At 34.9% G+C, this 27,010-nt stretch overlaps 2 protein-coding genes across 9 annotated transcripts; one reads left to right on the forward strand and one right to left on the reverse strand.

The window, feature by feature from the left end:
* Positions 1-3,256: 3,256 nt before the first annotated feature.
* On the forward strand, positions 3,257-5,131 carry LOC145586636 (uncharacterized). The gene is made up of 3 exons (XM_081643526.1): positions 3,257-3,381; positions 4,302-4,636; positions 4,734-5,131. The coding sequence occupies exons 2-3, from the start codon at positions 4,324-4,326 to the stop codon at positions 4,955-4,957; spliced, it is 537 nt and encodes a 178-aa protein (XP_081499652.1). The 5' UTR covers positions 3,257-3,381; positions 4,302-4,323; the 3' UTR covers positions 4,958-5,131.
* A 275-nt stretch (positions 5,132-5,406) lies between these two features.
* On the reverse strand, positions 5,407-26,731 carry LOC145586634 (uncharacterized). Of its 8 annotated transcripts, none has more exons than XM_081643522.1 (27): positions 26,355-26,422; positions 25,092-25,186; positions 24,215-24,500; positions 23,766-23,903; positions 22,327-22,437; positions 22,181-22,231; positions 21,982-22,082; positions 20,989-21,082; positions 20,549-20,680; positions 20,135-20,389; positions 19,977-20,055; positions 18,144-18,229; positions 17,931-18,014; positions 17,042-17,116; positions 16,875-16,922; positions 16,599-16,694; positions 15,953-16,182; positions 11,525-15,003; positions 10,367-10,443; positions 9,903-9,983; positions 9,643-9,714; positions 9,464-9,557; positions 9,304-9,358; positions 8,539-8,667; positions 8,318-8,435; positions 8,116-8,198; positions 5,407-6,305 (listed from the first exon to the last, which is right to left on the reverse strand). In XM_081643522.1, exons 4-27 carry the CDS (start codon positions 23,850-23,852, stop codon positions 5,882-5,884), a joined length of 6,141 nt encoding a protein of 2,046 aa, XP_081499648.1. In that variant the 5' UTR covers positions 23,853-23,903; positions 24,215-24,500; positions 25,092-25,186; positions 26,355-26,422; the 3' UTR covers positions 5,407-5,881. The 8 variants fall into 8 exon arrangements, 7 of the variants coding, with proteins under 7 accessions (XP_081499648.1, XP_081499647.1, XP_081499646.1 ...); XM_081643521.1 differs by having other exon boundaries at positions 25,106-25,186; positions 26,355-26,411; XM_081643520.1 differs by lacking the exon at positions 24,215-24,500 and having other exon boundaries at positions 5,407-6,302; positions 25,106-25,186; positions 26,355-26,731.
* Between the last annotated feature and the right edge of the window lie 279 nt (positions 26,732-27,010).

Raw genomic sequence — 27,010 nt, forward strand, 5'->3', positions numbered from 1 at the left:
TTGTGGACTAGGCATCTTAAAGTGTCTATTGATTATTTGAAACCGTATATGTTCACTAGTTCAGATCACACAAATGCCCATGGTGGCTTGAAATCAATGACGAGAGGTCTTAAACAACAACCTACAAGAGTTTTGTTCAATTTTATATATGTTGTAAGGTAGTCAAGAGCTGCAAGAGATGGATCTTATTACTACTTATGTACCTAAAGGTTTTAAGGTGCCGGAAAATGTTGATTGAGCCATTTGCTAATTTTTTTGGGGGAGAGAGCGGGTGCGGGATGAAAGCTAGGGGGTTATTAATTATGTGAGTTATGGATTTCCTATCCTGATAACATCGGAATCTGGTTAAAGGTGTTATTGGGCAAAAATAGATTATGAATAAAGTGTTTTCTTACTAAAAAAAAGGTACTCCTTCCGTCCCTAAATTACATTCCTCCTTTCTATTTTTGGTAAGTTTTTTTTTAGTAAATCTACTCTCTTTTTCTGTTTTATATTTAATGCTTTCTCACTCATCCTTACCTAATCTCACTCATAATTCTTGTGCCAAATTACAATGAATATGATTGGTTAAAATTTTTTAATTAGGAACATGTGATTGGTCCTTTTTTTTTGCAAAGGATTGATGACTTGTCATGAATAATAATTAATCTATCTTTGTACTTCCTATTTCATTATCTAATTATTGTTATTTGTCTTATTCTTCTCTCCTTAATTCCCGTGTAAATTTCTAAAGAGGAATGTAATTTAGGGACGGATGGAGTAGTATTTAACAAATCTCCTTTATTCTTCTAATTGTAAAAATATTTTTGATTTCTTTTACTTTAGCCGAAATAGCTTAGGTGTGGTCATGTGGTTATAAATTAGAAGGGAAATTGGTGTAGGTGTGACAAATCAATATTCTTTAAATAATCAAGGGTTTTATAGATGCTCTTAGGCCCTGTTCTTTTGAACTTCTAGGCAGAGCAGAGCAGGAGTCAGCAGAGTAGAGCAGACCATTTTGAAGCAGAGCATAACAGAGCCGAGCAGATTTTGTTATTATTATTATTATTATTATTACTACTACAGCCCTGTTCACTTCACCTTATAAAAATAATATTAAGTAAAAATAATTTCAGTTCAAGAAAAATAAGTTCAGTTCAGTGAAATTCAGTTTTCTTAAAGAAAAATTATAATATAAAATTATTAAAAATAATTTCAGTTCAGCAATAATAATTTCAGTTCATTTAAATTAATTTAGGTTTAGTAAAAATAATTTAAGTTCAGCAAGTATAATTTTGTTTCAGTAAAAATAATTTCAGTTCAGCAAAAATAAGATGAAGTGAACGGGGCCTACTACTACTATTATTATTACTATTATTAATATTATCGCATTATTATTATAATCGTTAAATATTATTATTATTATTATTAAAAATTAATGATTATTATTATCTTTAAATATTAGTTATTATCTTTAAATATTAATTTTTAATTATAAATAATCAATTATTATTATGATTATTATTAAATATTAATTATTATTATTATTAATATTATAATTATTAAATATTAATTATTTATTATTATTATTATTAAATATTAATTCTTAATGAACGATTTGCCAATGTGATGTTGAAAAATAAAGAAATTACTATAATAGTGTTCACCTAAAAATATTTCTCAATTTAGTGTCCATGTAGGTTCGGAAATTACGAACCTAACTTTTTTCTAATAAAATCCTAATAAATATGTATACCATCAAATTATTATTATTATTATTATTATTATTATTATTATTATTATTTTTTTTTTTTTTTTTTTTTTTTGTTTTGACACAAAGAGGGTTTTTTTTTCTATTAGCTACTCAAACCTTAATCAAGGAGAACATCAGAGATTACAGTAGGTAGGATTTCTTCAAGCCAAACTTTCATTTATGCATATAAGATATATCTTTCTCAAGTCAAACATCAAATTTTTTTATCTTAAATAACGCTTACGATATCTTAACTTTATTTAGCATTGAGCCTCATTATTGCTTTTGCATTTTATTAATAGTAAAAATGGATATAAGCACTAGGGAATATGAATATGATGTAGTAATATAAATGTTTAAAAATTTTCTAGCATCTATTGACTTGCGAGTAATCAATAAAGGAGCACAACTGCACAGAGCAGCTAGATTAAGGATGTCCTTAACAATGATATGACCAAAGCTAGACATTTCATGCTTCCCCTGCTTCAAATAAGTGAATTGATTGCTACAGTCCGTTTGTAGCATATTTGTTATGGATATAAATTGTCAAAAAAATATGTAACATGAAACATCAATGTTTGGAACAATGGTTAATTAAACCCCTTAGAGAATAGTATTGAGACTCCAATGATTTTTTTATTTAGACTTTAAATACGAAGCGATAAAAATTAGGTTTAGAGTTTTCCAATCCTACATGAACGCTACTTTGAGAAATATTTTAAAGTGAACACTATTTAGTAATTTTTTTATTTTTAGCACCAATTTAGTAGATTACTTCGAATTTGAGGCTTGAGTTTTTACGAATCTTCTTGGAATAAGATAGCTTTGTTTATCAGTATATAAATAGATACCAGTAGTTAAACAAAACAATCAATGAAATCACCGATTGTCCAGGCCAACTACTTGGAAATTCACACACATGAAACATAACATTAAAGCCAATGACTTTAGTCCAAGAATTACCGAAGGATTCTTACGTCTCTATGAAGCTGTTTCGTGTTAGCTTGTCATCAATGATTACTTATTTAATTGTATCTTAATTCCTAAGGATGAGGATGAATTGATTTACATTGAATTCGTCTACTTTAAATAGTAAGCTCATTTCTTAAACAAAATCCTATAAATAATTTCTTTTTTTAAAAAAAAAAAAAAAAAACTTACAAATAATTAGTTAACCGTATTTTAAAATGTCACCTGAAATAAAAAGAGGAATTACCGAAGATAAAATTCTCTAATTTTATCAATTAGTAGTGCATTAAAATAGGGATTACGAAGGACAAGTTCAAATCATAATTTACTCAATTTAATGGATTAGATAAGAATTTTAACTTCTTTTTTTTTTTTTTTTTTTTTTTTTTTATGAGGCAAATAAGAATTTTAACTTTGCAACGTATTATTTCTCGTATTTTTTTAGTAAATGATCAAGGTAGTTTAAACACTTTAGACAGAGGAGAATAACATAGAAAATACTCCAATTATATAACGCGTCGAAGCAACGCGTATAAATACAGAATATAAATAGTGGTTCCCTCATTTTTAACCACTTATATCAAAATTCTCAAACCTTCAAACATTTTTTCACACCAAATCAGGAACAAGAAGAAGAACCCAAAGAAAAAATCTTGAGGATCATTCTGAAGTTTATTTTGGTAACATGCTTTTCATTGATTTAAATTTGTTATTTTGTTTTTTGGCCTAATTTCTGATATTTTATTCCCAATAATTAGTTATTTAATTTTCTTCTTTGATTTTTCCCCTTCCCTGTTTCTGTGCTCCTCTGTTTTTCTTATGATCAACTTTTAAAATTTTATGTTTTTGAATTTTTTTTGTGGCTATTTGTTGATGGAATGGTTCGGATCACGTTAAACCCAACTAATATATTACGATAAATAGTAATTTTATGAATAAATATGAGTTATTGTAGGTTAAATAAAATTAAAGTCATAAACATATTACATGATTTTGTCTTTCATATCTTCACAAGTATTTCTATGAGAAATTTTTAAAAAAGAAAAAAAAAAAAAAAAAAAAAATTGATTTTGCAGATGATTTAATTCTTGTACGTTTTAAGCAATCTTTTGTTTTCACAAATTTGTACCTTGAAATCGTGTAAAGTATAATATTAATGATTTGGTAAGAGATTTATCATAAGAATCCTGTAGAAAACTTGTAGACATGTAATCTTGTATAATCAGTCACAAAAATACTTTGTACTAGGTCACTTACGAAATTAGTAGGTTAAACATTAAAATGCTCAAGTTTACTAAAGACTTCAATGAAGACTATATTATTGATATGTTGGAATGTGATAAAATATAAAATCGCGGACAATTAAATATGAGCTTTTCTGTAAGGACTTAGGACGGAGGGAGTACAACATTTTGTCACGAAGTTGTCTATTTTGAATGATTTTGTGAAGGGTTTGTCATCGTGATCCCTGATCCTTAGGTCACAACATTGTTATGAGTGACGTCTATAGTACTGCTAGACATAATATCTTGACTATTGTCCTTCTTATGATACTCATATCTTCGAATAATAGACTAAATTAGCTTGATTGTTGTTGCAGTAACTTCACCTGGCCTGCAAGAATGGACAGGCCGAATAACAATGATACAACAGACAAAGGTCTGTTTTCAGGTCTAATGGGATATGCTGCAGGACATCATCGTCCTCACGGTCATGGATACGGTGCATACCCTCCTCCACATGGATATCCGCCTCAACAGTATTCACCAGTCCCGTCACACTCCTATGACTCCTATCCACCATACCCGCCTCCTGGTGGATATCCGCCTTCTGGCTATCCACCCCACGGGGGCTATCCCCCTGCCGGGTACCCTCCTCCTGGAGGGTATCCTCATTCATCTGGCTATCCTCACCATTCATCTTCCCATCATTCAGGTACATCCTTGAGCTTTTATTGCTTACTTTTGATTAATAGTTCATTACCATTGCTGTCAACTGATATCTGTAATGTAACATGTTTTGTATTGAAAAGGCTATAGACCAAATATGGGACTATTAGCTGGAGGTGCTGCAGCCGCGGCAGCACTCTATGGAGCGCATCATCTCTCTCACGGACACCATCATTCGCATGGACATGGTATGTATGGCGGCTTTGGTCATCATGGAAAGTTCAAGCATGGAAAGTTTGGCAAGCGCTGGAAGCATCATGGGGGACATGGCCTATTTGGGCGAGGAAAGTTCAAGAAATGGAAGTGAAGACATTTTGCTATTATCATTAAATCTCAATAATACTGTATTATAGGGCATTAATTTGGCTTATGTTTGCTTATTTTTGGTGTATGAAGAATCGGGTCATTTAGTACTTATAGGCCCTGGTAATCTGGTATACAAATATATCTACTCTTTTTATAAATAAATTCACGTTATGTAGATTCAGTGTAGTGTCAAATACCAACTTTTTTGTATTTGGAGGGATGATTTGAAGCATATTAGATACTCGTTGATGTGGATGTCAACTAACTAGTTCTTTAAAGTATTGGGGGGTAGTGTTACCCAAAACCACTCATTGCTTGATCAGTTAATCTAAGAACTTTGTTGCATAATTTTGTATCAGAGTCCATATTAGAGGTGCATTGATGTTTTGCAGGATGGAGAAGTAAAGACGTTTGTAATATATGGGATGATAGTTGCAGGAAATACATGGATGAGCAAGAAGAAAATAATTCAACAATTCCACTCACTGACTGTGGCCTGAAACGATTTGGACTGAAAACTAGTTTTTCTACTACAAAATGTATTAAGGACAACAATCACAACATGTGTTGTCTTTGGATGTAAAATTTTCTTCCTACATTTGAACTATGTACAACCTTGTAACATGCTATACCTAATGCCCTGACTCATACCTTGATAATTGATATAGTTTTCGCGCTCAAATTCATGGAAGATATACATTGCCTACAGACTACAGCATTAACAAATTGAGAGCACTGGCCATTCATTTGGTAATACAACAAATATTCATACAACAGGTTACAACACAACTAATTCATCTCTGTAGTCATTTCACTTTAGGGCCGCTTTACGCATATTATGTGCCTCTGGTCCATCCTTCAGTTGCAGCTGACCTGTGCATTCGAAAGTCGGTCAGAACTTCAGCATATTTTACAGATTAAATAACTATGAATGTTTTCTCTCCCATTTTCCTTCACGTCTTCCATCTCGTTCTCTTCTCTCCAATATTTGCCTGGACTTGCTTCCTCTTGATCCATGTCTTTGAGAACCAAATCCACCAGCGAGGCCATCAAATCCTGGCCCTAGCTCGGGATCACCAGTGCTACCTGTATCTCCAGAATCCTTACTCCCATCAAAGTTTTCCTCATAACTGCTGCTGCACTCATCAGTACGATCACGTGCTTGAAGGATTGTTGGAGGTTGAACTGGGAATGTCCTCGAACCTGAGAGGACGACAGCGGGTGTGGAAGCAAGAGACTGGGTGTTGACCGACATATCAGAAGGTAAGCCGGTATTACTTCCTCTTAAGCTGACATCAGTGTTGGACCTCCCATTCTCTCTGTCCCGATACCGATCACGCGGACGGCTGCTAAGACAACCGAAAACAAGTTAGGAGCAGCTGATAGAATTTTGAATTTAAGAAAAACACAGATTTTAGAACTGTATACATAAATAAAAACACCATTTACATGGAAGCCAGCAATTAAATTTTGAACAAAATATGGTTCATTAAAGTGTTTTTTTACTCTAGCAGACGGCTATTGCTATCTTACTGCCAACTAGAATCAGCCCTCTGTTATCATAGGGCTAAGGCTGCATACATCTGAACCTCCCCCCCCCCCCTCCTTCCTCATAAGGTGGGTGGGAGCTTCTTTAGAGGCTTTAGATGATGCTGCTGATTGTATCTGTAGACAAAAATTGGAATGGGTTGAAACTTTAATTTGGTTGTACCCATTATAGGGCTAAGGTTGCATACATCTGAACCCCCCCCCCCCACCCCGGCCCCCCAACCCCTACTTTCCTTCCTCGTAAGGTGGGTGGGAGCTTCTTCAGAGGCTTTAGATGCTGCTGCTGAATGTCTATAGACAAAAATTGGAATGGGTTGAAACGTTAATTTGGTTGTACCCACCAGTGTTGCCTAATTCGCCCACATACATTAAACCTAAAAAGGCAAATCACAAAAGTAAAATGGTAATGTTTGGCCCAGTTAAAAAATTAGGTAGTGAAGCGCTAACCCGTACCAAATCTTCATACTAGCGAATAAGGTAACACTGATTATAATCATCTTTTAGTATCCCTTCCATCGCAACTCTCATATTGATAATCCTTCCTTTTACAATATAAGCAGCTCAACTTGAGCCTGATTTTTTTTTTTTTTTTTTTTAATATCAAATCTCTCTAGATAATAAAATTCATCCAATTGTAATTGTAGGTTTCCAATAAATGTGTCCTATTCCACAAGCATCTCAAGTTTACCATCAATAAGCATCACTGGCGTAAGCTGACACTTAGGGTTGATTGTTTCAAGCTTAGCACAGCTTCAGCTTGGTTGATCCAACCTCAAAGTGACTAGCTAAAATACTTACCAAGATGGGTCTGAGTCCATACCACAGGCTCGGCATGGCTCACCTATTCACCTTACATCGTTTTTGTTTTACTAATATAAGAGAGCTCATACTACATCAACACTTAACTAAAAAGTGGAACTATGCTTGAAATTGACCATTACAGCCATCAACATTCTCTGACAATCTACATTTGAGCCAAGTTGAGGCTTAAAATCTTCTTCAGTGCTGACGCCAAACCCTACAAGGTCAATTCAATAATGACCTCTCTGTGAGTTCAGACTATAGGTGACATGATGTATATTTTTCTCTCATAAAAATCTAACAGTATCATACAAATGACTTTCAGATTGACAACATGATAACTCTTAACCCTAAGAACAGCTATTTACAAAAAAGGGCATGCAATATATTAGCGTGGTGTAGTGAAGGGACATTGCAATTCGTTCCGTTATTTGGTACTCCCTACGCCCCATATTTACCTTCTCAAAGAAACTACATTAAATTCATATTTTCCCTCCACATCAACCTTTCTCTCTCTCAAGTCAATACTTTCTCATACTACTTATTCTCTCTCTATCCACTCAATTGTTTCTCTGATTTTAACAATTTTCCTTAATTTCTGTACCACTTCAGAAGTTAAATACGCGACAAAGAAATTTTTTGATCATCATAACTTTTGTGTATTTGAGACAAATTATCCCAAGTTACTTAGTTACCCATGTGTATTATTTAGCTGCTACACAATATACCCAGCTTTGGACTTATACACAACCGATGGAACAAAATAACAAAACAAGCCAAAACTTGGGAGAATTGAAGCATGACAATTACCTGCTATGAGTGGAAGAAGAAAATTCTCTTCGCGGTGGTCTGCTTCCAGACTCCACTTGCTCTAACTCACGTTGAAGTTCTCTCTACATGAAATTATGATAAGTTGGTAAGCATCACATGTGAATAAATAACTTCAGAGCCAAAAACACAACAGGAAAAAGTCATTTCTTGGATAGTCAAGATCATATTAAAGTTCCCCCACCTGTGTTTGCTTTTCTTTCTCTAAATCAAGATTATATCGAAGTTCATTGGTTTTGGCACGCTCAAGCTCCAGCATCCGCTGCCTTTCAATGTCCTTTTCCATTTCTGAAGTTCTTTGTCTAAGTTCATAAAAAACATTATTACTAGGAAGACTACACACGTGTTACTACTAAGGTATATCAGCACCAGAGTATTATTAATCACTATATATTGTATCCAAACCTATCAAGTTCTTGCAGTTGTTCTGCTTCTCGTAAAGCAGCTTCTTCAAGATATTTCTGGCGTCTGTGTCTCAACATAAGTTTCTTCTGCCTTTGCTCTATTATTTCTTCCTTGATTCTAGATTTCTCTCTGGAATTAGAATGAAGCAGCAGCTTTTGGTGAGTAAAAATACTAACTGTACCTCCAAAACCCTAGAACTTACAAGTGCAGTTACTAGACCAAGTAAGAAAGAAGTGAATCGTGAAAGATTAAGTCAACAACTTGAATGGTACAATAGGATTTCCCAAGAAAAATGAAGACAAGCATATATATGGCAAAGAACAGCACAGATCCATAAATAGATAAATTTTGTGCATTAGGAATGCAACTATTATCCAATGATCTCATAACTGTGACCCTAGAATAGTTTGTATAGTATAAATTCGAATATTCTAACAATTTAATCAAGCCTCCTTCAGAAATCATTTACGACAACAGCAATCTGCAGTCATATCGGTAGCATTGTACAAATAAGATTAACTCATGCAAAAATCCATACAATTGACTGAACATTATAGGGCATAGGCTGTAAGGAATATATTCTGCATTACTTTTGAATGACCTGTGTTCTCCTGAATAGAGTGATCCAGGGCCGAAAAATTTAAGGATTAGGTGTTTTGGTACGAAATACTTTCGGTTGCATCATCTACCCTTACGGTTTATCCCTCCCCCAATATTCAGAGAAGGAAAGAGAACATAGAGTAAAGATATAGCAAGAAGTCATACATAGAACGAATGCCATCCTTAATTTGTTGCAGACGATGTCCATCCTTTGCATCAGCTGCAGATAGAAAGATGAGAAAATCCCATGAGATTTGTTAAACAATGTCCAAGAGCTCAAACCCATTTATGCCATAGCTCTAGAATATCAAGGTGAAGTCATTACATGAAGGGAAGGCAAATTCATTTTGAGGATTAATGTCCAGCAGCGGAAAATCTTTATGAAGAATGTCCATCTCCAATTCAGCTTCCTCTAGCTCCTACAAAGTATTTGTTTGAACAATTAATTAAACTAGATGCATATAATCCCAATTTATCTCATCTGGAGACATGGGAGTAACTTACTGCAGCTTCTTGGTCCATCCTTTCAGCAAACACGTCAAAGTATGCTTGTACAGAAGTTAAATTAGCAAGAACCTGCAAGAAACAGCAATGAATCCATAAATAAATAAAACTATTAAAAATAATAAAAAAAAAAGCGATTTCATACTTCGTATAAGACAAAGATATACAAGGAAAAAAAGTAACAATAGAAAACTCTTTCATGGCTATGGCAGTTTCTATGAACAAACAACAAATTCAGAAGACAAGAAGATATCTTTTACCTGAAGAACAGATTCACGAGTATTTCCAAACTCAGGATCAAATTCTTTTGATTGACAAGAAGAAAGTGCTTCCTTCAGGGCCTTGTGAGAGAAATCAACAGAAAAATTACAAATTTCCAGCCATGAAAATCCAGTGAAAAGAAGTGACAATGAATAAGAAGATATGACTACATACATTATATAGAGACAGAGGAATGACTCAAGCAAACTAATAAAACTTGATTGTCATGAAAATATACAAATCTACTGAAACCACCAGGGTTCAAACCTTAGCATGGTTTCCTTGGATGTTATGCAGAGTGGGGTCCCTAACAAATTATACCTTCCCCTCAATTTTGTATGTTAGGTCCATGGTCCACTTTCCCTCCTCAGCTTAACCTCAACGTTGGCCTCATTACACCAAAGGGCCTCTAAAAATAACATCAAAAGAAAGGACAAAACAAGACATAAATCTCATAACCTACCTCTTTGGCTTCATCTTCATTGCTTTTAACTTTACACAAAGCTTGGCAAATCCTCTTCTCCGTTTCCCCAACTCTGCCTGCCATAGTAGTACAATAGGAAAGTCAAAAACACATTACTGAAGGCTCTTGAGAATGGAATCATAGTTTCAGTATTTTAGCTCCAATAATGCTTCACTTGTAGAAATGCAAATTAAACAACTGTGTAAATTGTTAAATATGCAAAAACCCAATGCAACTCTAACTGTAATCACAATTGAATGGATATAGATATAAATATCCCCTCCATAATTTAACTCCCAATTGCACCCTACCTGAATTATGCAAAAAAGAAGACGATAAAGAGGCTAATTTGAAACAATTTCATTATTTCATCTTGATGAAGCATTGATATAGGCTTGCACACAATCATATGTTATGAACTTGTCCATCTAAAAGTATATGTGTGAGAACCTCCAGAGTCGAGCCTATGATGATTAACAAGTTTGGCTTAAACAGATTCACAAAGAGTGTCATCAACATCAGCTTTTGGCCATTTATGACGCTACTTTTCACAAATCGTCTTTCAAATCCAAAGAATCACATATGAACAAACTTCCATGATATCACAAGTTCATAAACATCCTCCTCTCGCAAATGGTGTTGGCAGCAACACCCTACCCTAGAGGTGCCCCAACCCCCCCCCCCCCCCCCTTTTTATCTTTCAATCTAATAGTCCTTCCCACTTATCAACCTTCCTTCTTTAAACTTCAACAGATCCTTTAAATTAACATCCCTAACACACAAAAATGTTTAAATCTGCACCCCATTTACAGATTAGGCACTTGAAAGGTTGGCAACACCTCAGGCTGGACACAAATGAGATGCCCAGTAATCATGTTCCTATATTATGTTCAACATATGGATGATGCTAAAGTCATTCCTTGGTTTTCACTTTTTATCACTTCAACACCAAGTTACTGTCTAAACAGTACATTGCAGTATGCTTTTACAAAAAACTATTCTGAAGCAATATGCTGCCAGCAGAAGACATTTTCAAATATAAGCAAAATAAATAAATAAAATAAAAAAGATGGGAAACGGTGAGGGATAAAAATTAACACAATAAACAATAAAAAAATAAAAAATAAATAAAAAAAAAAAAGGTAAAGATAAACATACCAGATTTGGAACCTCCTAGGGTTTCTAGATATCTCCACACACTTTGAGGAACCAATGACATATATTCAGCTGGGCAATACAGGCAAGCACCAGCAATTAGTGCTAATGAAAGTTGAGCAAACAGACCCTCACCCATGGGATAAGCAAAATTTCCCAACGCCTGGAAAAGTGTGTCAGCAGTTTCAAGAAAAGATTGCAATTTGGCAAGGTTGGCAAATGGAATATAATGAACAAGAAGCGCCATAGCAACCGTCCTCAAGTGCAATGATGTGTCAACTGAAGCCGTATGGGAGACTTGATCCCATGTGTTCGAAACAAGCTGGGATAAGACTGATTCTGAGATGCAAACAGCACTATCTTGTGAAGCTAATTTATCAAATGATGGAGAAGTGAGAACCACCCAACCACCATTCACATCTAGGCCAAAGAGTCTACCTAAATGCAGAAGTGCAGTGAAACGTTGCTCTGGTTCAGGATGACTCAACATTTTAGAAATTAATTCTATTAGACATATCCCACTCTCGTGCATAAGAATACCCCTGGAAAATAAATTGGACAACCATCTATCAGTTTGCAAGCGCCAAGAAATTTTTGGGGCATTTAACATGATATTTTCAATCACAGAGCTAAGTGTAGAAACCACGTTATCCAGGCTACAAAATGCTGGCACTTTGAGTAAACAATCGACCATAGTAGACGCAACTTCCCAGAAACTATTCTCCTGAACCAGAGGAATATTTACTGCAAGCCCTTCTATACCATTTTTCCAATGAGCGAAGAATTCATCAAATGTCTTGCAGATCAATGTGTTGTGTTCTTCCAGACCAGAAATTTCTTGCATAACAGAAGATAAGCATCTTGAGTACATTAAGCACTGGGAAGAATAGACAGCAAGACTCCTAGAGAGTTGTGGATGAAGATTCCAACACGATTCAATTGATTTATTTAGATTAGAAATGAGACTGCGTAAGTCCCCACAGAAGCCTTCTACCTCTTCTAAAGACAGATGATGAACGTCAGTACCTACCGTAGAACTACCACTGATATCCCCTTCAGTCTTCTCAAACTCCTCTTTTTCACTACCATAACAAAAATCATCAGGAAACCATGCATTAGATTCCAAACCATTGTTTCCAGGTGACTGAACATTTACATCAACAGTGCGAGGCATAGGTATAAGACCAAGTACTCTTAAATTTTCCACTAAAAAACCATTGCAACTTTGCAGAAGTTGCTGAAATGAGCTAAGATAATCGTAGAATGCAGTTGTCGGCTCCAATGCAGGAAAATCCGCCCAATGGACAGATGATTGAATGACCTCCCTTTTCCGATCAAATGACAGATCACAAAAGACAGAAGCTAAAATAAAAACAATGAGAGCCTTGTTAACCTTTATCGTGGAAGAATCAATTTTCTCTTGCTCCTGTCTGATGTATGTAAAGAGCTCATCAAAGCATAGACTCTCAAAATCAAGACATGAAACACCATTTAGATACTTTTCTTCATTAAAATTCTTGCTCAAAGAATATGAAATTATGGGTTTTAGTAAGCATAATATAGACCTGAGAAATGGCGTGTCACAATAAGAACTTTTGCAAAGAGAGCCAAGCACCTGCACCAATCTCGGCATCTCCGGAATGATGGCTTCCATGTGCTCACCTATAATAGCCTCAAGTACAAATAGAATGATTGCCTTGGCATTTTTGGAATGGTAACCCTTTGTTGGAGGATAACTATCATGAGTCTTGTCCGCCTTCTGGAGGAAGGGTGACAAGCACAAATCAGAGAACCAACACAATATATCAGGAACTGCAGTTGATGCAAGAGATCTCAGCTGCAGTGAAACAGCCTCTAAAATAGTTTCGCTGAAAGCTTTAAATTCTTTTTGCATGTCAGGTAAAATTTTACTTAGGTCTGGGTATATTACAGCAAACGACTGCTCTTGATATTTCTGCTGGGAAAACTTATCTGCCTTATTGGTGTCTGGTTTTCCTTCTAACTCTTCCAAATCCAGAACCTCTTTCCTGTCTCCACCAAGTTTCAATGCTCCCAGATCATCAGCAAATATGGACAATAAATTTGTAAGTTGTGACAAATTTGAAGCAAGGAAAAGACGCTGAGTCAGGTACCCTTTGGCATTCCGTGACACTGCCATCCAACCAAGATAGCGGACCAGAGGAAAAGTACATGAAGAAAATGTTGATATCTTGCATATCCAGGTTGATGGGGGAATCAGATTGCTATACTGACAGCCACTCACATTAAATACATTGTTTGATCTATTGCTTCCTCCACTAGAAGCAATGACCAAGCTTTGAAGAATCATCCAATGCCTTTGTACTTTATATATCCTTTCTGGGTTAAGCTGCAAATTCCCCTCTTTACACTGGTGAAGAGTAGACATCAAAGATCTGTTAAGTTGCTCAGCAGAACCTAGGATAATGTCGATCACATTTTCAGGAGAACAAAGAAGCTTAGTGGCCGAATGTAACAAGAACACAAGAGACTGCATAAGAGTTTCACGCAATGACTGCTGCTCTCTTTGCAATTGATGAATTAAAAAATTGCACAGCAATTCTTGGTTTCTCCTAACCAATGTTATCGCATCTACAGATGCATCATCGTTCACAGAAAAACTTACAGATTCATCATCACTCCCAGCACCATATGGGCACTGATCTCCATCAGACACTTTCTGGTAATAGCTCCTGTCCATCTCAGCAGCCTCAAGCAACATTTGGACAAACACTTTATCTCTCTTTCTCTCAAGGTGAATTATTGTTTCCAGATTGCAGTTTCCTTTTCCAAGGGCTTTCCTGAGTTCAGAAATCTCATGGGGATATTTTGTCCCATGAATCTTCACTTGATTACAAAACACTGAATGCGCTTTCGCAGAAATCATAAAAGGATTGATATAGCATTCGGCAGACAGGATCATAGCATCTATTGCAGCATTGTGACCTTCAAGGTTAACATTTTTTTGAGAATGCAGGTCCAAAGCCAAACGCTGAAACTCGGATGCCCGAGATTTGCAAATCTCATAGTCTAATAGTTGGGTATGATTAAGATGCAAGCTAAAATATTTCATGGAAAATCCGGAATCCGATGTAGCACACTTGCGAACTCCAGTAGTTTTTTCTTCCCCGATAACAGGTGTATCATCATGGTTGGGATCGGAATGGGTAGCCTGCATACCATTGATAACATTTCCAAAAGAGTTTAGTAGTGCAAGATTTCTCAGCTCCTCCGGGGCAAACAAAAGGCTGGCATCTTCTAAAATATCCAATTTGCTGGGACCATCTGTCATTCCATCCCCTTCATCTAGACCAGGGTGTTTTAGAGTAGAGTTTCCTTCGCTAGATGCATGTGGCGATGAAGATGAGTTCAAAATTTCTTTGTCAGGCTTGGAGAGAGAAGGCTTGCAAAAGTCAATATCAGGTAGTAACTGCAGGTGTGGGTCCAGAATGGATAAGAGTACACTGCAATTAAAAAGAAATTGAAAAGAATAAAATAAATAATTAATGAATAAACCCAACATCAACAACAATAACAAACTTTGAGAGAGGAACTATGACACACAGAGCAGAAAATATTGACCAGTACATTCTCCAAATTTTCAGCTGGCAGATCGAGTGTCATTTTAATGCACTTTGAACATGAAAACTCATGTTACCAAATATCTCATTGATAGTTTAAGGCAAAGCATGAGAGAATAGAACAAATATCATAAACAAGTACTGTACGTAGCATTTTCTGCAAATTAGCTATTTTCAGTTATTTCTGAAACAATACTAAATTAAACATGTCTAAAATGTGTTAAATAAGAATTAATTATTATTTTTTAGAAAAGGGAGAATTAATCACAAACGAAATTCAAAAATAGAGGTACTGACTTAGTAGCTTAGTTACAAATCTTACAATTAATTTTTTTTAATCAATAAATTGCATAGTGATCACTAGAACATGAGGCCTGTAATAGTAAGCTGCACACTTTCCTTCCTACAACTTGCCCTTAAAATAATAAATAAATAGATGGATAAAAAATAAATAACTACCATTAGCATTAAAGCAGCATTGATATACACCCTTTGTCTCCCAACAATCTGCCGGGTTTGACTGGCACTAGGGCCATTGAGCCACATCAAATCAGGAAGACGGAAAAGGCAGGGATAGAGTGTTAATTGAGTAGCTGGTTAAATTAAGGAGTGAAAGTGGACCCACATAAGGGGAGAGAGTGTAAGGTGTTGGTGAGAGGGACAGCTTGCCAATTAAGAAAAAGGTGAACATGTTGAAAATTCACAACTTGACAGGTTTAAAGCCAGTAAAAACCAAAGTTATGCGAGGAAGATGTGTAAACCAAAAAGGCAGAAAAGACCTTTTGAGTCCTATTGGATGCTATGACCAAGAAAACAGAGACATAAAAATTACCTAGGAGGTACTGATCCAAGCCGCCACTCCTGTTCTAATGAGGGAAGAACAGAAGGCTTTTTCACAGCTGCACGGATCACTTGAAGTGCAATAGCACAAGTATTTTCATTAGCATTGAGGAAAGTATAGGAGAATTCAGCAGAGCTTATCATACTTTGTGAGGCGGAAAAGGCAGGCTCAAGAAAAGTCTCCAGCATCTCCACAAGAAATAGAACTTTAAGCTTTGCTTCCTGAATAAAGACCAAAATGAGATTAAGAGTAATTTCTATTCTGATCTATATCTGAAAATGTACAATAAAGAGTTATAACTGTCATATTGACGATAAGAAAAGAAATTTTCATGCTAGGACTCCGATTTCGAATCATGAAAGTCAACAGGTAATGTGACTTTTCCACCAATTTAGCATGAGGATTTAGTTTCTATTACGAAGAGTACTAGAGTAGTACAAGGAAACATGTAATGAGAGTCATGAGACAATCGATACACCGACAAGGATAATAATTTTCCTCCATAGACATTTAAGATATATGAAGTATACATAAATGTACCAAATTCACACATTAAAAGGCAAATCGTAAGGTAGCAAACAATTGAAGGAAGGTACAAAGACTGGTGGTTAAAAATATCACTCGAGGTTCTCATTACCTTGTATTCTGGCAGTACATTGTCCATGTAACCAGATAAAGCCAGCACAAGGTATTTAAGGGCAGCACGGACACGTACTAGGGAGTGATGTTCACCCTGTTGTAACGCCATGCATCCAAATTTCAAAAGATGAAAGCAAAGACAGGTTAATTATTGCAAGCCAAAAGGCCAAAATATCATGGCACATTCATCCAAAAGAAAGGAATGGCAACTGCAACCAGATCCATGAAAAACTATTGAACAACATGCAGAATCCAAAGGAACCAAGAAATATACCTGAATAACACCCAATAGATCTTCTAGAAGCTCCACAGCCAAGTCTATCTGCAGCAAAAAAAGCCATTCTACATTATTATTTTTTTAATTCTCCTCTTAAATCAAGTAATCAAAACAGTAACAAAGCCAAATATAAGATGAAGAAACTAAAAGATCCCCTAACCAACCTTTGCAATGATTCGAGGCATCCAAGGTGCAAGTGAACTGCTGCACAAGTCAATCAGGACACAAGCAGTTTTTGCCTGCACCAGGCATTAAATATATCATTTTCTGTATATTAAAGCCATTTAAACATGTTACACTTGAAAATAAAAAAAAACTATTTAAAAAAAAAAAAAATTGTGCCTATTAAACAAATATAACACATTATGACTAAGCACCTAATCCATCAAACACCTAAATATATAGGTTTATAGCTAATGAATTACCCTAATTTATCCCAATAATAAAATAATTTTATTTTTATCTTATTTACACAATATCAATCAATGATTATAATAGACAAAAACTAAACTTATAACGAATAACGAGTCAAAAGCCTCATCCCTTGCCACTTTACGCCTAACTAGGATGCTCTAAAACCTTGAGAAACATGATCAAATTAGGCATCCTTAAAACCATCCCTTTCACAACTTAATCTAATCCAAAAACCCTTCGAATCCAATACATTAGTTAAAAAAATGTCCAAGGCTCCAACAATCCCTGCCATAGTCCTCTTCATATATCCAGTTTAAAGATTCTTAGTATATCCTTTGCAAGTATTGCAACCCCCCCACCCCCTTCCCTCCAAAAAGACCCGATTCAAGTAAAAACTATCACCAAAAAAAAAAAAAAAAAAAAAAAAAAAAAAAAAGGAGCAGTCTACATTAGGCCACTAAATCCAATACAAACATGCTTAAACAATCATAATACCTAAGGAATAAAGCACCATAGTTAATGCAAGTAATTACCTAAAGGCTTTACAGCTTACGCTGCTTAATGAGAAACTATCTGATCGTCACTAAGACATTAGACATACACTCATACAGTATGAGGCAGAGAGCAGAAAATACGCACATGAGAAGGTGAAAAGGAAGACAAATAGCCAGCACAACCATGAAGAAGTGGATGATAAGCAGGTGATGACAATGTTGATATAATCTGCAAAACAACAGCTGCTATATGAGAGAAGAAAACTAGCAATGCCGATCCAGCATAAAAAGGAGAAAAATTCAAGAAACAAGGGCAGTAAAAGACACATTTATAGCTACAACAACAACAATACGTAACCTTCAGTAAGGCTTGTTGTACAAAAGGCTGCATCCACTGCGAGAAAGTATCATCAACACTGAGTATACAATTGGCTGGACGAAGAGCTACAAGATTCCAAGAGTTTAACTATGAGAAGGAAATCAATTTATTCACTTCATCTAAAAAAACATTAATAAATATGTAAGAGAAAAAACACTCGATCAAGAAACTCAGAAAGATTGACTGCTGTAATTAGGTTTGGACGTCAAACGTTACGAAAGCACGAGGACATGAGCCAATTATTACCTAAAGCCATGAAAGAGTTTACCCAGTGATAATTTTGAAATAAAAGGAATCTCTACATTTCAGATCTGATAGCAGAAATTGAATCTTCACTTAAATAACATTCCATGTAGTGCATGACTTTCTTTGAGCATTAAGGTCTTCCAGACACATAACAAAATAGGAAAACAGAGTATGAATGGTTGTTAAGATCTATTAACTATTACTAAAACAAAGGATGCTGACGTCACCCTGCCCACGTGTCGCTCTCTTAACAATCTTTTTCCCGCCTAAATAGAATGATGATGCCATCTTTTTTTTTATTTTTTTAGAGCTATGATATTAGAATTTTTAAAATTTAAATATTAGAATCTTCTACATTACAACTAAAACCTATAAATTTATCGTAGGAAATTGAAACAATTTTAAATAGCACACTAATAAACGACTTTCTGCATTGAACTATGTATTTGACAACGTTGAACAGAAACTATATCATAATTTTGATGAAAATCTAAAATTTTGAAATTACAAAATGTACGCAATTCTTATTTATATTCATGTATAATAACCATTTATTTTTAAAATGTACAAATTAAAAATAGATTTTATACAAATCGTGCATCGCACGGGTTCTAACATAGTTTAAAATAAAAGGGCCCTCTGACCCAATGAAAAAGTTCTGTAAACATTCTAAGTAGATTTCATGGGTTCATCATTTAATCGTAACTGGTATAGAGGTACATCTACAAGATCTCTATGTATTCTATGGACTGTCGAGGCCTGAGGCCCTGAGCACCTGACTTGGACAGTTGGACCTAATATTACCCGGTCATTCTTCTATCTTAGCATACCTTTACCACAGTTTAAGGGTATCTTTTCACCATTATTATAATAATATTAATTAATTCATTAATTGAAAAAGGAATTTTTACAATTCTATCCCAAAAAACTTAAATAACTAATACTATACTCCATTCGCCTGAAGGATGAGACAAAATGATTTGGTCTAAAATTTGCCTGAATTCTTTGTTTGTTTGTTTGTTTGTTTTTTTTTTTTTTTTTTTTTGGAAAAAGTCTAGTTTAGTACTCTGGTCCAACTTTAAGTTCTCCAAAGTCATTAACAAACAATAATATTTTCTTTCCCTCGAAAAAAAAACAATAATATTTTCGATTTTTTAAAAGACAGATCTAACTAGTCTGATCCAGTCTTGTTTATGGTCTACTGTGACCTGACTTACACTTTCATTTTGGTTGGATCTATTTCGAAGAAAAAGTAATAAAGACGTGAGACAATGCAAAAGGAACATAGCATTAATAATTAATCTGCTCTCTCCACCCCCTCCAACCCACAGAGAAAAAGAGGCATCTAAGATAAACGCGTATAAAAAAAGAGTAAGATAGGAAGTTTCATAACTAAGAAGCTCTATGTAGCTAGAGAAAAATCTTTTCAGCCAAAAACAAAAAAAAAAAAAAAAAAAAAAAAAAAAAAAAAAGGAAGAAAAAAAAAGAAGCAGCTTTCTGAATTTCCTCAATTAAGAATATTTCAAGTTTTAGAATTATATGATCTTAAGTTACAAGATAACTAACCTGGCAACAGCGCTTGTATAAGAGGTAATGTCAACCAAAAGTTAGTAACACTGATTGCCAGCTTACTGCATAGCAACGACTGTTGATGTACTTAGATAAGATATAACAGAAAGAAAATAAATGAGCTGATCACAATTGTACTTCTGAAGTCAACTCACCTGAGAGGCACAAGCAAATAAAACATGCAAAATTCCCTCCTCTACTGCTCCAATATCAAGGACATTTATATAGCTAGGATTCCAGTCAACAACTGGAATGAGAAATTGGTCTCCAAACAACTCCGAATAATCTGATAAAGCAACATGATATGATTTTGACACCGGTGCTTCAACCAGAGATGATGTCTCTCTGGTTAAAAAAGATGCTTCTTGTGCTGATGTTGCCTCTGCTAAATGATAAAGAATCTTTGCAGCCTGAAAGAAAAAAAGTTCAAGAGATCAGGCTATAATGCTATATGTTTTATAACTAAGCTAATGTAAATGAAGAGGGGAGAGATGAGGAAGGCCCAAAATCTCCCACATCTACATAATGGCTTGGATGCAACAAGTAACCAAAAAGACAAAATTCTATACCACTTTGCATACAGCTCCTAAATCGTTATCTGCAAAAGCTTTCCTCAGCAGCGTGAATACGGCATCTGGACGAAACACAATTGATCGGGATGTTGGTACAGGAAATGGTGACATGCTTTGTAATTTCCTTGGCTGTAAATAATATAGAGATTTAATGTCAACAAATGAGCAAACACAGAAAAGGAAGATATCGAAATAAATTAGAAAAAAACAGAGAATTAGGTTTAAGAAAAATATTAAAAAGCTGGGGGAAGACAACAGCAATGTGAGCATATTAATCACTAAAAGTATAAACAGCTCAATTATTATGAAATATTGAATAAATAGCCAATCTTGTCAGATTTGTAAACAAGAGATTAAGGAGGCTGATTTCTTAGGTCAAATGGGCAATGAACAAAGAAGTAATTCAAAGATAGGATATAAAAAAGATACTGAACTACCTCAAAATTGGAGGAAACAGTTAAAGCTGGCACTGGTTGACTATTTCTAGAAACTTCAGAGTCTACACCAATAGCTGAGCATCTTGCGGTTTCTCTGAGATTTACATGCAGTGATTATCTAATTATCAGTAGGCAATTAATTGAATAACAAACAATATCCAGCCAAAGAGCATGCCATGGAAAACAAAGCCAACAAATAATTGCCAGAGAGAGAGAGAGAGAGAGAGAGATTGGGGGGGGGGGGGGGGGGTGGAGGCAGTAGCTTTATTAGATTTTTGCTGTAAAAAACATTTAGCATAAGAACCCATGTTTAGTGTGTTCATATCAGTGTGCATGACCATGTTAACTGTTCCCATAACTTGTTATATAAGGCAAAGAGAAATTAGTAGATTGAAGAAGCAACGAATTTGCTGCAGCAAATTCCCACCATGGGCATTAGATATATTTTTGGGAGGGGGTTGAGGTGGAGCTCCTTCCTTCCTTTGTGTCAACCATGGCCCGAAAGACATTGTATAGGGAATAGTAATCAAAAGAAGATTATTATACGCCTTGTTGACCTAATATTACTTACAGGTATCACGGAATACGTAAAAGTAAACGAAACTGATTTTTATCGCCATAACCAACTCAAGATATTAGTGATGCAAGTCCAAACAGTACTATTGGTGCAATTAACCCTACGATTACAAAGCCCATTATTAGATGCCACATACTGAGATAGTTTTGTTTTTCAGCAAGAAAAAGTATCAAGAATGATGGTAATAATGCATGTATTCATAAAAGTGTTCATGCCAAGATGTACTCTGTTTCAACATTGATAAATTATGGCATAATTTTGCTGTAAAGAGGTTACAAGTAAATTTAAGAGTTTTTTTTTTTTTTTTTTTTTTTTTGTGTGTGTTGGATTTAGAGTTTAAAATCTGTTAGAAATAATTAAAAAAATATAGACAAAAAGTAATAATAAAACAATTAAAAAGGAGGGGAAAATCACACCTTTCGGTGACAATATGAAGAATGGGATAAAATGGACCGGCGAGCATAGCGAGAAATCGAGTGCTAGTCTCTATATCATCAGCATATTTTGTAAGCTCTGACTGCACAATGATACGAAAAACCACATCAGCTCGAAATCACATACATCACCATGACTCCACGAATAGAAAATTCTGATACCAAGCAGCTGATCTCGTACCTCAAGTTGAGGAAGGAAGACGTGCAATCGATCTGTTATATCTTGAAGCAACTACAAGCTACCAGATGTTAGAAGTCCATTATGGAGAAGAAAAAAAGGAAGATCACAGATACGTATGACTTATGATAGAAACAAATATGTGCCACCTGAAAATGCAAGTCATTAGAATCTTGTTCATGTGTCGTAATTTGTGGCAGAAGGTAATTGACCACAGGCTGAAACTCAGGTTCAAGACGAGGCACTGAAATCCCGACCAACTGAAAAATACACACACCAAATAAGTCTAGACTCTAGAACTATAGAATAAGCACCTGGACATAACCATATTCAGAAATTATCTGTTTCAGCTGCAAATGTCCTTTCAAAGGAAACTTAAAAGGCAACTGCATCGTCAACATCCAATTTAATTAGTAAGAACAAGAAGACACCAGAGACTCAGTTCCCTATCAAGACAACTCACAGTAAATACTTCTATAAAGGCCATTAATAGTGATAAACTGCAAAATGGACAAAAAAAAAAAAAAAAAAAAAAAAAGGACGCTCCAGTATGATGTTTTAGACATATAGTAATCCTTGGGGGACTATAGTAATTGTCAACTCTTTTTGGGTGTATTATCATGCTGGAGCGCCTATTTTTTTTTTGGCCATTACATCTAATCTACTTGCCTAATACGTATGGAACTAACTTATAAAGCATCATAGTAATACGCATGAAAAAAGAACGGAGGAAGTATTTATAAGTTAGTTCCATGAGTATTAGGCAAGTAGATTACATGTTTTAGACATATATCTTTACATATTTCTAGGATGAATTTGAAGCATGTTTGTTTTAGTTTATTTAGGATTCTTGTTACTTGTTAGTCAATATCCCTACAAAACAGACTCTGTAATACATTATTATTAAGTCATGACTTATGAGAAATTGATATTATTTTCTAACGGAATTCATCGAGTTCTAAAAGTGATATACAAACCTTAATTGTTAAGTCAGAAATGTAGAAGGATTTTTCATAAATAAATACCTTTTGCTACACCAATTTAGGGAATTCAAGATCCAATACGGTGAGGAGTTATGTAGCGGAATTTACTACTGGGTACTTTACCTTTTGGATCAAGATTCACTCTTAACACCAACAAGAAGAAAAAATGCATACAGTGCTGACATTCCTCCAAACTTTCAATGAACTCTATGAAGCTGTTACACTTGCATTCTTTCAAACGTCTCCACATCAAAAGGAAATGGAGTGTAACAACAAATCAGCATGGTGAAAAAAAATGATGAAAAGCTGAAAATGGTGATTTTGATTGTATCATTAAACTTACAGAAAATTGAAGATAGACTTGACAGTTGACATCCTTCCAAGGCTAACTAAGTAAGGCTATACATAATACACTAACTTCTAAATTCTTCTCATTATCCTTTCTCTTCCTTGCCTTCTTTGTTTAATTCGTACATTGGTTTCCTGATTCCCCTTTCCCTCTAACATAGCTTCAGCCTTTTCTCTCAAGCTTCTAGCTCATTTATTGAGAAAATTCATATACATATATATATACACACACACAAGAGTTGGTGTTCAAAGGTTACCTGGATGAAGAAGATAGCAATAGGACTTCCTCTGAGACAAGATAATCGAACATAACGACATGGAGTATAATTCATGGAATAAATCATGTCTCGTCGAGGAGCTTCACATCGCGGACGAACCTTTACAAATGTCTCTGGCTGCTTTCAAAGCAAGTAAGTAGATCAGCAAGTCAGATGTAAAAAGCAGCACCATATCACAAAAAAAATAAAAGGCGTAGTCCAAAAGTAACAGACTTCAAATAAAACAAAAGACCACCAAGGATTCTAAACGATTTTAAGTTCATACATAAACTAGAAATTCAACCTTAGCATTCATAAAACTATTCCCTTTCCCTTTGGGTGCACATCATGTATGACACTGTGGGACACTAGAACATGCTAGCTAGAGAATCAACAGAAATACATTTGCTAATGATACAAATCAATCCTGAAGAACTCTGGTACATTACCAAATAATTAACAACTGCAAGTCAACATCAGTTAGCAAACTTTTCAAGCCAATTTATAGTTCGAGGAGTGGGGTAGTTTTAGTCAGAAATCCCTCCCACAACTTGTATTTGAAGTAGGCCATTCAAACTCATCCATCATAACATATTTGAAGTAGGCCATTCAAACTCCTCCATCATAACACCCATCCAACCCAACCTGAAGTCCTGAAGTGTCTTCATTCCTCCCAAGAAATCCATCTGACCTTGCCCATATTTTGCAGGTTTGTCAAACTAAAGCAGTCTCCTCCTGATACAACAGAAAGGCTGTGAACCATCTACTGCTATACAACATAACAGGAGAAGAGGCTTTTAGTGATAATTTAAACCATTAAAATCCAACAAGCCAAAGACAAGTGAATCTATTATTACTATATTTGAGCTAACGAGACAAGGAGATGTTAATAAAAACAATAACAAGTCATCAACTTGTTTATAGTACCTTATTTGTTTCTCCTAAAGGATGATTCCATCATAATGAAACCTTTTGTTGTGACTACGTGAAAATTCAAGGATTTTATTTCCACCACAAGGTGTTAGTTTTAATATGCATCTAAAAGGAAAATCTATTGTTGTCACCAAATAAAATTTTCCAAGAGATAAAATACATCCCAACTTAAACTACACCATTATTTGTAAACCACATCTCATAGCCAGCTCATTTTAGACACATTTTTTGGCTCCATGTCTAAAAAATTTCTATTTATGCTTCTCTAAGATGTCACTCTTCTAATATAAGCTACAGTCTTCAGGGTGAACATATACAAAGCATTACTACATCAAATTAACAATAGCTTTAAGCAACAGATTAATCAACATATACTTATCCAGAATCTATTACTTCAAGTTGTTAACCTTGTAACGCAAGCCTGCAGCAACTTCCCACTCCAGAACAGATTTATTGTGTATCCGTATATGAGATAATAGACACGGTTCCTGCAGACAACACAGAAACACATCAAGTGATTAAAACACAATGGTAAGTTTTTGAAGATAGAACTCATAAAAGTCATGGTGTCATGCACTTGATAAACCTTGAAACAAAGTCCAAATGGCTCATGATCATAGTGAAGAGAAAAAATTTCAGACATGTGGATAAAAGGACGAAATATATAAATTACAAGGCCTGTTAAACCATGCAAAAGCTAAATGGTTTATAAAAATGACCATAAACAGAACAGCTTAAATTGGCAGGGTATTACATAAGGCAGTAATCAATACATCAAATCGCCCCTTAATATGTAGCTCAACGCCCCAACCTAAAAAGCAAGAATCACATGTATTTGAACTCTCAAAAAAAAAATCCTTACCGAAGCGACCATATGTTATTGCCAGGTTAGCTCGATTACTTCAGTTTTCTTGTTGACTTGCTACTCAGTCGTATACGAAAAGCTAATATGCAATATGTTATTGCCAGGTTAGCTCACTTACTTCAGTTATTTCCGTTTTGAAATAGGCCACAGTACCCTTCATAACAACTACGGAGTAGAAAAACACAGAAACAGAAAACAAAACTGAAAAACATTTACATAAGAAACCACGCGATTTAACAATGCTAGATAAATTGAAGGAAAAGGTCCTCAATTAATCAAGTTGGTCAATCTGCTTATCATATAGTACATTATTTCCTGAATCTCATGTATATACCGTCCAGGCGCACTATGGAACCCCAATCTGTCCCCTCACATATTTCCCGACTACTCGAAACTCCAATTCTTTATCAAACCTCATATTCTCATGTATATGCCGTCCTGGTGCGTTATGGAAATTGTGTCAGTATTTTCAGCATCACTCTCCCCAACCAAATTTCATCAATAATTGCATTAACAGACCTAAATTAAGCTGAAACCATTGCTCAATTACTCTTCCTTCATCAACAATCATGAATTCTAATATAAATTAAAATAATCCCTAATATATCCAGCATAAACCAAAAATTAATCAGAACGGCTAAAACGTGATCACTAATCACTCAATCAACAATCATCTAAAATCAAGCAAAAAGTAAAAGCAAAAGCAATGAATCGAAAACCAAAACTTCCAATAAATGCAAACAACAACAAAATTAGGGTAAAATTGAAGGAAGATTAAGAAGAGAAATTACATTGAGTTCAAGTAAAATCCACTCCTTAGTATTGGTACCAGTAGACCAGTAATTGCGGAGGTCGGCGTCAAGAACATTGGTGGCTTTCTGAGCAGAAGTTTCTCGAGACATAGCTTTGATTTTGTACGTCAATGGCTTCGTTCTTCCACCTTCCAACTCCATCTCCATTTTCTCTCTCCTCTTCGAAGGCTCTGCGCTTTGTGTTGGTTTTCTTTTGCTGCTTTCTCTCGCGTCTTTCGCCCAGAGGCCGGGAGAATGAACTTTTGTTTTCACAACAATTCAACTAAAGTACGTTACTTGTGTAATGTTTATGACTTTATGAGTGTATCCACTTATGAAAATATACTCTCTTCTCCTCAAAAGAACAACGATAGAGGTTGAGATGGTGGGATAATGAAATACAAGGAGTAATACTACTCATTATTTAAAATAAATAAATAAATCTTATATATAATTGCAGAATCAATTCACCACATCCCTTCAAATCCCCAAAACTCAAATCTCATGCATTTGAGTTTTTTTTTTTTTTTTAAAAAAAAAAATTTAATTTTTTTTTTTTCTTTTACAAACCAATAACTACCCAAGTACCCATCCCACATTCCCACTATATTATTTATTTATTTTTTAATTTTTTTAAAAAAACCATCAATAAGGAC

Source organism: Chenopodium album, chromosome 16 (assembly GCF_948465745.1).
Source record: "Chenopodium album chromosome 16, dcCheAlbu1.1, whole genome shotgun sequence".
NCBI classification, from domain to species: Eukaryota; Viridiplantae; Streptophyta; class Magnoliopsida; order Caryophyllales; family Amaranthaceae; genus Chenopodium; species Chenopodium album.

Bases quoted from the DNA above. Each gene is read 5' to 3' on its own strand.
- LOC145586636 (XM_081643526.1), top strand. From the start codon at position 4,324: ATGGACAGGCCGAATAACAATGATACAACAGACAAAGGTCTGTTTTCA. The intron at 4,637-4,733 runs GTACATCCTTGA...TGTATTGAAAAG, and splicing joins TTCATCTTCCCATCATTCAG to GCTATAGACCAAATATGGGA.
- LOC145586634 (XM_081643519.1), bottom strand. From the start codon at position 26,522: ATGGAGATGGAGTTGGAAGGTGGAAGAACGAAGCCATTGACGTACAAA. The intron at 20,681-20,988 runs GTAGTTCAGTAT...TATTATTTACAG, and splicing joins CTGTTTCCTCCAATTTTGAG to CCAAGGAAATTACAAAGCAT. The intron at 18,015-18,143 runs GTTACGTATTGT...GTTGTTTTGCAG, and splicing joins TACAACAAGCCTTACTGAAG to ATTATATCAACATTGTCATC.